General features: G+C 40.2%; 1 protein-coding gene across 1 annotated transcript in view; it reads left to right on the plus strand.

Annotated features, from left to right (window-relative positions):
* LOC134804544 (polyhomeotic-proximal chromatin protein-like) overlaps nucleotides 1-9,724 on the plus strand; it is a 43,871-nt gene extending 34,147 nt beyond the window's left edge. Inside the window, exons 21-30 of the mRNA XM_063777649.1 lie at nucleotides 1,974-2,126; nucleotides 2,728-2,860; nucleotides 3,015-3,190; nucleotides 3,687-3,810; nucleotides 4,325-4,416; nucleotides 4,493-4,592; nucleotides 4,694-4,759; nucleotides 4,999-5,258; nucleotides 7,884-8,103; nucleotides 9,624-9,724. Coding sequence (XP_063633719.1) covers nucleotides 1,974-2,126; nucleotides 2,728-2,860; nucleotides 3,015-3,190; nucleotides 3,687-3,810; nucleotides 4,325-4,416; nucleotides 4,493-4,592; nucleotides 4,694-4,759; nucleotides 4,999-5,258; nucleotides 7,884-8,102 — 1,323 coding nt within the window. The 3' untranslated portion in view covers nucleotide 8,103; nucleotides 9,624-9,724. The remainder of the gene's footprint in view (nucleotides 1-1,973; nucleotides 2,127-2,727; nucleotides 2,861-3,014; nucleotides 3,191-3,686; nucleotides 3,811-4,324; nucleotides 4,417-4,492; nucleotides 4,593-4,693; nucleotides 4,760-4,998; nucleotides 5,259-7,883; nucleotides 8,104-9,623) is intronic.
* The last annotated feature ends 921 nt before the right edge of the window (nucleotides 9,725-10,645 follow it).

The raw sequence follows: 10,645 nt of genomic DNA on the forward strand, positions 1-10,645 counted from the left end.
CAAACTTTTTCGCTAGGATCAATATTTAAAAAGGGGACCTTAGAATTTATTTTCTCTCTTTAATATCGTTTTTGATATTGATCCTAGCGAAAAAGTTTGAATGACCTTTTTTGTAGGAAATTTTATGTAAATTATTCATGTACTAAAATTTTTTTTTTCAATAGGCCATCGTTTACGAGTTATTTACGAATGACTAAAAAAGGGGACCCAAGTATTTATTTTCTCCCTTCAATATTTTTTTTAATATTGATGGTAGCGAAAAAAAGTAGCACTTATTGTATAAGAAATCTGAAACAGATTATTTACGTAAAAGATATTTTTTTGCTGTGGGCTACCGTTTACGAGTTATTTACGAAAAACAAGAAAAATTAACGATTGTAGAACAAATTATAAGTAACTTTCCCACATTCATAATATTTTGTATTGAGATCACTCTGACCCACGCTTAATATTATTTTTTATCTCCTATTTATCAACAGTTTTGTATAATAAACTATATATTTTCTTAAACGTAATAAGTTTAGCTTTACGACTGTATTTTTTGTTTTCAGATTCCTGGTACACTTTAAAAAAAAATTGGTAATTATGAAAAAATCAAAAATACGTTTTTTAGTCTTTTCTACTTTATGCTTTTTTTTGGTTAGAAAGTGCATTGTTTTTGTTCCAAAACTAGATTCCTCATCCTTATTTTGTCCGAAAATGATATATCACATGCCCTAATAGGTATAGTTTTAGAGAAATGTTGCTCCAAGTGAAGCGCGGCGGCGTCGAACTTCCCCCCCTCCCCGCCACTAAATGAGACGTGGCTCTCGATGTCTACCGGTCTGTATCTGCTCAAGACCAGCTAACAATCAACTGTGCCAAGTTTCAGCGCATAGTCTCAAAGTGCAAGGTCCCCATACAACGGTGTGCAGTAACAAACCAGCTATAGTTGTTTTTTAAATATTTGCTTTTGTATGGTTGAACATGAAATGAAATGATATAAAAAAAATAGATTTACAGAATTCTATTGAGGGAATTATAAACTGCAAATAATGCAATAATACTGCAACGCCTTCTACTGAGTTCTTGTTTATACTTTGCTGTAATACTTCTATGTCGGGTGGGGCCTATAACAGAAGCAAAAAATTTAACCGCAGGACTCGAACTGACCAACATTTGTTCAGCGATTTTTAAAAATAACATGTGTTTTTATTTTTAATGCACTTTAAAGTTTATTCTAAAACGCAATGTATTGCGAATTTTCTGACGAGCAACGTCAATTACATTAAATATACTATTTAATTTGCATGTAAAATAGGAAATCTAAAGATTTCATAATTTGTAAAAGTTATCGAACAAAAGTGTCGATTTTAAGGAGTACAATCTATGTTTTAATTATTTGCTCGTGTCCCAGGCACCACCCGGTATAGACGTATTGGTTGGACTGTTAGTTGGTCATTCGTTCATTTACTAAAACTGAATGTACTGTATTTGAAACAATAGTCGATGTAAAATAGTATTCTACACGGTGTTGTATGGATTAATATTTGTACTTAAGTTCAAGTAAGTGTTTTAATAATTGATTTATTAATTGGCCGCATAGTTAAAAAAAGCTAGCACCTGTATTGAGGAAGAGTTCCTCAGCATCATAGACGCTCACACGGTTGAACAGTACGTACCTGTATCGTGGAGCGATTATGACAGCGCAATAAAGTGGCGCTTCACGCTTGCTGTACATTTCACGATGACTCAGTCTTACCAAACCAATTCCGTTAGTGAGTAAGGCGGCAAATGAGAAAATATATATGTAGAATATTTAAATTTTGCCGTTTTTTCATTGACAAATTGTCTTGCCAACGCTAAACATCAACAAGGAAAGCAAATCAATCCCATGGTAAGGTAAGAGTGTAAATATTTCCGGGTTTAGCTTCTCATGAAACCGCCAACTAAATATTATCGTCGAATAGTGTTAGCAGTGTGATTGTGTGCAGGTGGGCGGCGGGCTGAGCTCGCCGCAGCTGACGCTGGGCGGCGGCGTGGGGCTGCTGGCGGCGCCGGTGCCGGGCGGCGTGCTGCCGCTGCCGCAGCCCGCATCGCTGGTGCACGTCAAGAGCGAGGACGACAAGAGCGCGTCGCAGTCACAGGTCACTGTTTACTCTATGTACTACAACATAAAACTAATAAGAAAGCTTGCGGTCGTCCCACATAGATCCTCGCATATTTTTTTTATGGGAGCCCGACGGCTTATTTCAGTTGAGTCTACTTTTACGACCTGTACTTATATTTTAAAAATTACCGGTGCCTTTTAAAAAATTTAACTCCTTAACGGTACTCATCGCCACGAGCCCAGACAAGATGGAATTTAATGAAAAATCATAGACATAGATTTAAAGACGTTAAAAATTCGGCCATCGGCTTCGGAATATCAGCCAGTGACGTCAGTAGGTCGCCAATGAAGGAATAAAATTCTTATACCTGTATAAAATGAAATGAATGTGCATTAAGTCACATAGAACCTATGCTTATAGTTGGCGCAACGTAAGGACCATCATTTGACAATTATAAATTGACCGTTACACCTACGCTTTAACTGACAGCCCTAGTTTTATACATATATATGTATAACTGTATAGGTCAATTCATAATGATCAAATATTGGTTCTTACGTTGCACCGACTTATATAGTTTGTTGCTAGGTCGTGTAAGATGGTCACCATATACTGATTTGATTAATTAATTGTACAGGCGCCGGTGCAGCAGATAGCCCCGCAGCCGATGGCCACGGAGCCGGCGGGCGAGCCGGCCGGCACAGCCTTCCCCGCGCCCGCGCCGCCCGCCTCCGCCGCCGACACTCCGCCCACGCCCACCGCCACCGTCGGTAAGAAAACGTTAGCGCGTACCTCGCACCCGGCTTCTGGACATCGCTTCGAATCACTCATGTACCTACCTATTTAACCGCAAACAAAATATGTGATATGTGGGCTCTTGACATTATTTTTTCTCTCTTTCTAAAAACACATTATATTGAACAGGTCCGGCTAATGGCGAATCAAAGTCAACCGAAACCAAGCAGGAGCCAGAGGCCGCGGCCGCAGCGCCCGCTCCCGCTCCTGCGCCCGCGTCCACGGCCGCCTCCGCCCCCGCACCCGCCCCTTCGCCCGCGCCCGTGCCTAGCAGCGCGCAGCACACCACACCTTCGGCGTCCCAGGTATGTATTTACATTTATTTAATGGCTTGAATATGAAACATACGCCACATTTGACACCTTTTGTAGGCGGCAGACTCGGCGGGCAGCCTTGCAAAGCCGTCTCAGGCGAATGCCGCGGGACGTTTGCCGCGCGAGGCTGCCTCGGTACAAAAAAACAACGCGCGAGGCTCCCGCGGGAGGAAAGGTCGACCCGGGAAGCGTCCGGTAAACTTACCACCCGTTCACATGGCAATATATTGCAGATTTTTTAATACTAGTCTGGGAAATAAGGGCTATTTGTCCAACACCTCGATGTGTTGCATAATTTGTTGCACAAGTGGCATAATTTGAAAAAGGCTTATGCTCAGCAGTAGGAGATAGCAGGCTGAACAAAATGTGAAACTTGCTGTGTGAACGGGGCATTTGTTGCGAGTGCGGCAAGTCACGAGAGTGAAACTTTACATGTTGTATAAACAACATATGTGTTTGAATCCGGTCTGATAATGAGATGTTGCAGGTGGTGACTACGGTGGCGCCCAGCGCGCCGGCCACCACCACGGCCGCCATCACAACGCCCGTGTCCTCGGGCGCGCCGCTCTTCAAGAGCACGCAGTGCGCGCCGCGCCACATCAGCCAGCCAGGTACCACCCAACAATACGTATCATACAGCTCTATCACCGACCCTTTGCCTACAGGAGCTTCACGATTATCAACATGGTGCCCGTCTGAGGTGATTTTGTGTTTGACCGATGTTGCCAGGCTGAAAAGTGGTGTGGTTACCCCACCAGCCCTAACAATTATTTTCATATTTTTTCAAATATTATCTTAAACGCAGATTTTTTTTTATAAACACAATACATCAATGTAATTGATCGTACTTCAAATGAATAACAATAAAGTAGTGCAATTACGCTAACAACTAGAATCACTTAAGTCCGATATGTGGAAAATGTGTGATTTTTTTCGACGGCGAGTGTATGAGAATTGTAAGGGGGATATTTTAGGGGCTGGTGGGGAGGTAACGACAACACTTTTCAGCGGTATTTTTTTATGATGTAATAATGTATGTCTAACATCCTTTCTTCGTTCTCTTCTTTATGAGAGGAAGCTTATCTTTAAAAATGTGTTAGCGTTGATGTAATGATTTGATTGCAGACAAAGGGCTACCAAAAGCGATGGTGAAGCCCAACATCCTGACGCACGTGATCGAGGGCTACGTGATCCAGGAGGCAGGCGAGCCGTTTGCCGTAAGTTGCTAGTCTGCCCGATACCGTCTCTGTAGTCCCCTCTATAGGACAGACTGTATATTTAGAGCTGTGATAGAACAATGTTTTTAACCCCAAGGTGAACCGGCCGCTGCGCGAATGGGCGGCCGACAAGGACGACAAGGAAAACAAGCAGCCCTCGAGCGACGAGCCCCCGCGTAAGTCACATACACTTATATTGCTACAAGTCTATTTCTGTTGTCCTACTTAAGTTACTGATCCTACTAGTAGCTATTTACACTTGCATTTTATTTATCAGGCAAGCAGATCATCCGACTGCTGCCTGACCAAGAGAATTATACAGTAGTCCTCGCCGGGCTCAAACGTTAGTAGTGAATACACTTAGCCGGAAATACTTTCTCGCCGCATTTCACCATAAACATGCTTACTAACCCATCTGTGACTTTTCGTGAGCGTTTTGAGGTCTATAACCTCTTGCTATGGCTAAATCATTGAGCATATTTTTTAGAACAACTCACAATCTAATATTTTCTTTGAAATCGAGCGGTTAATTTTCATAGGAACCGAATGGCAAAATACAATAACCTATTTTACGTCGTGCAGGCAAAAAGCAAATGTTGGAAAGTGGCAGTAGTGGACATCATCATCTACCCCGCATCAGCTCGAGTCACGAGAATGACCGCGAGAGCAACGCCAGTGCACGAGCGGCGGCGGGCGCGAGGGCGGCGGCGAACGCGGGCGCGGCGGCGGGCGCGGGCGCGGCCGCCACCGTCAAGACCGAGAGCGCCGCCAGCGCCGAGCCCGCGCAGGCGGCTGACGATGCCGCCAGCAAGCCGCAACTACCCAATGTCAACAAGTGGACGGTGAGTATTTACCTTGCTGATATGACTTCCAAATTTAGGGATTGCAATTGCTGGATCCAGCAGGCAGCACTGGATCCAGCGCCGCGGATCCGCAATAAAAAATCATCAAAAAACTACACACTTAACTTTACAAAAACTTATATATATGTTTTATTATGAAAATATATGTTTTCTTAAAGTTTACTGTTATACAGTGAAACCTGGTTAAGTGGGACCTGGATAAGTGAGAAACCTCTATAGCTGGGACTCATGGTGCGGTCCCGACACTTTAGCACTGAATTACCTCTATTAGTGAGATAAAACGAACCTCTATAACTGGGATTAGTTGTTGTGATTGTATAGTCACATTTACCTCTATAATTGAGACAGAGAGTGTATTTTACCTCTTTTACTGAGACTATATTTATAAGATTACATTTTCCTAATTGCTTTTTAAGAATTTTATAGGAATTGACCTCTGTATCTGAGATAACGTCAATCTATGACCTCTCTAACTTGGACTTTAATGATCAATTTCCGTCTTCTTACTAACTCTTGGTTTATCCACAAATTCTGCATTTGCTTAATTGTGTCTAAACGACTTCAAGTTTCATTTAGTTACTTTATGTAATTAAAACTATCGAAACGAAAGCTGAAATCTTGATAAGTAACAGGAATAAACACATTTTCATTTAATACATGTCTAAGACGCAATGAAGTCCGTATCAAATTTAATTGAAAAAATCTATCCTTTGGAGAATCATTCAAAATAAATTCAAATATATATTTAAATAGACTTAAAAAATGTTTAGGGACAAGGATTATTTTACCTTATTTATTATTGAAGATAATTACAAACTACCTTATTAACCACCTCTATAACTGAAATATCCTCTATTATCACCTCTATTAATGGGACCCTCTGTAAATGAGACAGCAATTTATTTGTACCTGGCTAACTGAGAGCCTGGGTAAGTGGAATACCTCTTTAAGTGAGACAAATCTGCTCGTCCCTTGAAGTCTCACTTATCCAGGTTTCACTGTATATGTTTTCTTAAAGTTTACTGTTACGCGCTATCTGCACGTTTGTGTTATTGACATTACCGTCGTATTGTTATGCAATACGCCATTAGCCAACATTTTTTAATGTGTTTATTACCTATCTTGGTTTTTTCTTTGTTTTGTCTAATATATTTTGTCCGGTCCTTATCGGCGTGAGAATGCGATGCCATCTGCTTGACCGTTATGGACCACGGAGTGGAAGCTATCGCTCCCAGATTTACTTTGCAGTCAGTTACTCCACGACTTTCTAGCACCTATCGTTAGTGCTCCTAGATTATTTAACCACATGTGAACTTTCGTTTAAGATTTAAGTTTTGTGTATGTATACAAAAAACTTTAATATAAACGTTAAAATGGACGAGGATGGTGATTAAAAAAACTATGCTCAAAAATTCTAATGATAATAAATAAATATTAGGGGACATCTTACACAGATCAACCTAGCCCCAAACTAAGCAAAGCTTGTACTATGGGTGCTAGGCGACGATATACATACTTATATAGATAAATACATACTCATATACATAGAAAACACCCATGACTCAGGAACAAATATTAGTGTTCATCACACAAATAAATGCCCTTACTGGGATTCGAACCCAGGACCATCGGCTTCGCAGGCAGGGTCACTATCCACTAGGCCAGACCGGTCGTCGATGATATGTAACATGTACGGTAACCGTTCAACCACAGGCTTAAAAGGTTATTTACAGAAGATTCACTGTGTTAATTTTACGTCCGGCAGCAGGCAGCACCAGCAACAGTTACAAATAAATTACGAGATCTCAAGAGAAATAAACTTTCGCAAGAATTGATTTCAAGAAAAGAGTGTTAAGTTTAAATTACGCCCCGTTATCCTCCCTTTGTTTGGTTTATTTTATTTAAAAAAAAAAACGTAGAATTGCACCATGTGTTTTTTTTGCAAAATCGGTAAACTGGATTCGCACTGATCCAGTTGGATTGATACCGATCCAGCAAAATTCCAGCTGGATTGAAAACGCTGCTGGATTGCAATCCCTACTTCAAATGTTACCATTGATTCTGAATATAATGACAAAAAATACAATTTTAAGGCCGCTTTTATTACACTGCGACGATTGTAACAAGCCCGAACATTAAACAGGTTCTTTGACGAAGCTCCCATTGCCATCTTCAAGCTCCAATAACCCAGCTTAAATAAATGGCTTAAATACCGCATTGCTATCTAACTATACTGAGTGACATTTTTTAGGTGATACAAGATATTATATGTACGCGATTGTACTCATTTCCATGATCATCTTTTACTATATATAGCAGCAGCAACTATGAAATCACAAAATAATCCTGCTCTCCATATATTGTGTTTAATTGAACTTTATATCTAGAACACCTGATTTTTTTTTGCGATTTCAGGATCGCTCTCACAACAAAAGTAGCTCACGGTAATGAGTACAGTCGCATCCTGTATCACCTGATAAAATTTACCCCGTATGCCTATACAATACAAAATGTTTGTTGATAACTTTATGAAATTACATTACAATAAATAATAACTGTCAATGAGATGCGTAGGTAGTAATGAGGTGTTGTACTGGTGTGCAGGTGGCGGAGGTGTGCGAGTTCATCCGCAGCATCCCCGGGTGCGCGGGGTACGCGGACGAGTTCCTCATGCAGGAGGTGGACGGCGAGGCGCTGCTGCTGATCCGCGCCGAGCACCTCGTCATGGCGCTGTCCATGCGCCTCGGGCCCGCGCTCAAGATCGTGGCCAGCATCGACGCGCTGCGCCCCGACTCAGACCAGCCGCAGCACGACCACGACTGAGGTAAACCATGCGACATTAGGTATAGCGCTCCGAAACACGATAGCCTCGTGGGTGACACAACCGTGTGAACACTGCGAAGCTACTGCTATGTACAAGGCAGCTCGAATAAGCGCACTTTGCTCTCTTGTTGTACAATAGTACATTTCAATGCAAGTGTGGAAAGTGTGTTATTATTTACGAGTCCCGAGATGTCTTTTATGAGCCGTGGGCGAATAAAAGACACGGGACAAGTAAATAATAACACTTCCACACATACATTGAACGACGTTTTTTAATACATTTGCGAAAAATCACAATAAAACAAATATTGGTTAAGGCTCCTCTTCACGTTGGGCCAACGCCAACGCCAACGAGGGACGCAGCCATGCGGTAGAATGAGATAGCAATATCACTTGCTCCCTCTAACGCATAAATGCGTCCCTCGTTGGCGTAGGCGTTGGCCCAACGTGAAGAGGAGCCTTTACATTTCCTAGACATCTAGATATATGCACGTTGATATAAGTATTCAGCTATTAGTTGCATTGTGTAGTAATGACTTTGAAGACGTGATATATGAGAAATAAGTCTCTCTTTTTTACACGCAATTATATAGCTATTTAATAATGCTTGCTGGGGTTCGCGAATGTAATTGTTTCGAATTAGTTCGTTCATAAATAATAGTACATTATTGTCGAGGCTCGGAAATAGCTACTTGCAGGCTGAGGATTCGTTTTAAACGGACGACCTTGGGAGTCCGTTTAATTGAATCCGAAGCCAGCAAGTAGCCTTCCAGCCGAGTCATATATAGTGCTTTTCTCAAAAATGGTGCAACTAATATAAATATAATAGGAATATTTTACAGAAGCAACGTTCTTACATATATATTTTCACAGAAAAAAGTAGAAAAAATTGAAAAAGTTTGCTTTGTCGCCTTTTTATTTTTTAAATTTTAAAATAGAAGTGTATTTTTCTGCCGAAAATACGCCAAGCTATTTGAGGCAGCTAAATAGTCGCGATACCAACATTATAATAATTATTACTAATCATCTGTTTGGCTGTTTAATGGGCCTGTGCCTTCATTTGATATGGCCATTTAAACTTTTAAAAAGTTTGGAACTCGACAAATAATGGAATTTGTATGCAACATTGCAGTCCCAAAATCGAGACTGCAATGTTTTTAACTTTTTAATTTTTGACTGACCATAAACTCCGCACTTCGCGACCAAATTTTTATACGGCAACGTCGACTTTGCCGTCCATTTTTGAGAAAAATAAAATAACTAATTTTTAGAAGTCTTGCAATAATAGGTACAATCTTATAATGGTGCGCTTTAGATTTATGTTCGTTTTTTTCTATAGAGCGGTAGTTGCCGGACGCCTCTAGATTGCTATTCATATTTTTTGGCAACCGATTATGATCACAAAAAGAGCTACGGTTTTTCAAAAACTGCACCTTACAGCTCTCTGAAGTGCCAACTAAAACGTGTTTACGTATAATACTTTAAGATATATAACTCATACGATATTTTATTCTCTTTCAGAATTGCTTTAAGTCCATCTAGAGTGGGCATCAATAGAGTTAAGTACTACAGAAGTTTAGTGATGTGTTCATAGTTAATGGTCCCAAGAAACGAATTGTATATAGTTTTAGTCTAATGTTTCAATTCATATATTGTAAAACCATTGGTAACACTCATTTAAATAGTAGTTGAAGTATTTTATAAGGTATGTTGTAGTAACTTACTTATTGTAAGTTTGTATTTATGTTTTATTAGGTAATTGAATGTTATTAAAAATTGTATTTTTAAATGAATCTAATGGACGTAATACTATTACCACATATTATTTAATTTAAAATACCATTAACCACACAAGCTTTGTTTTTCAAATGTATTCGTAGTGCATTACTGTGAATATTGAATAAAAACAAGTAACTCGTTGTGTTTGTGAGTTAAGTATCCTTAGGTCGAAACGTGTTGCAGGCTCCGCCTGGCCCGCGGCAGAGCGCCCGCTCGGCCTCCGCCGCGAGTACTCAAGGACGAGTTGTCGAAAGTTCCGCCTATTTAGTGTTAAGCGTCACACGCGTAATAGTTTACGTTATTCGATGATTCTATCTTATTGGGGAGCGGGTCCTTCCGCCGAGGCAGCGTCACCGCCGTCCACTTGATGTCATCGTAAACATTACTCGTGCGAACATCATCCATTATTCAAAAGTCTTGAGAGCGTTATTCAGCTTCGGTGTTCTCATAACTATAAAGGAATAATAATAACTTTGAATTAAAAGAAACAACAGCCATTCATTTCGGCGATTGTTATGAATATTAGCGGATGGGTAGCGTAGCCTCAGACCTGCCACAGTAATCCATACACTTTTTGACATCCATTGATGTTTATGATAATGATGTAACTACAAGTTTCGTGTATTTAAAAATATAAAGATTTTTACGACTAACATTATTGAAAGAGGTAATAATTGAACTACAATTTCATAATATTGTCTTCGGTTACCGCGATAGTTACTCATGAAATAAAACTATTGAAACGAATTATATCGCGTATATTG

The sequence above is a fragment of the Cydia splendana genome, chromosome Z (assembly GCF_910591565.1).
Source record: "Cydia splendana chromosome Z, ilCydSple1.2, whole genome shotgun sequence".
Taxonomy (NCBI): domain Eukaryota; kingdom Metazoa; phylum Arthropoda; class Insecta; order Lepidoptera; family Tortricidae; genus Cydia; species Cydia splendana.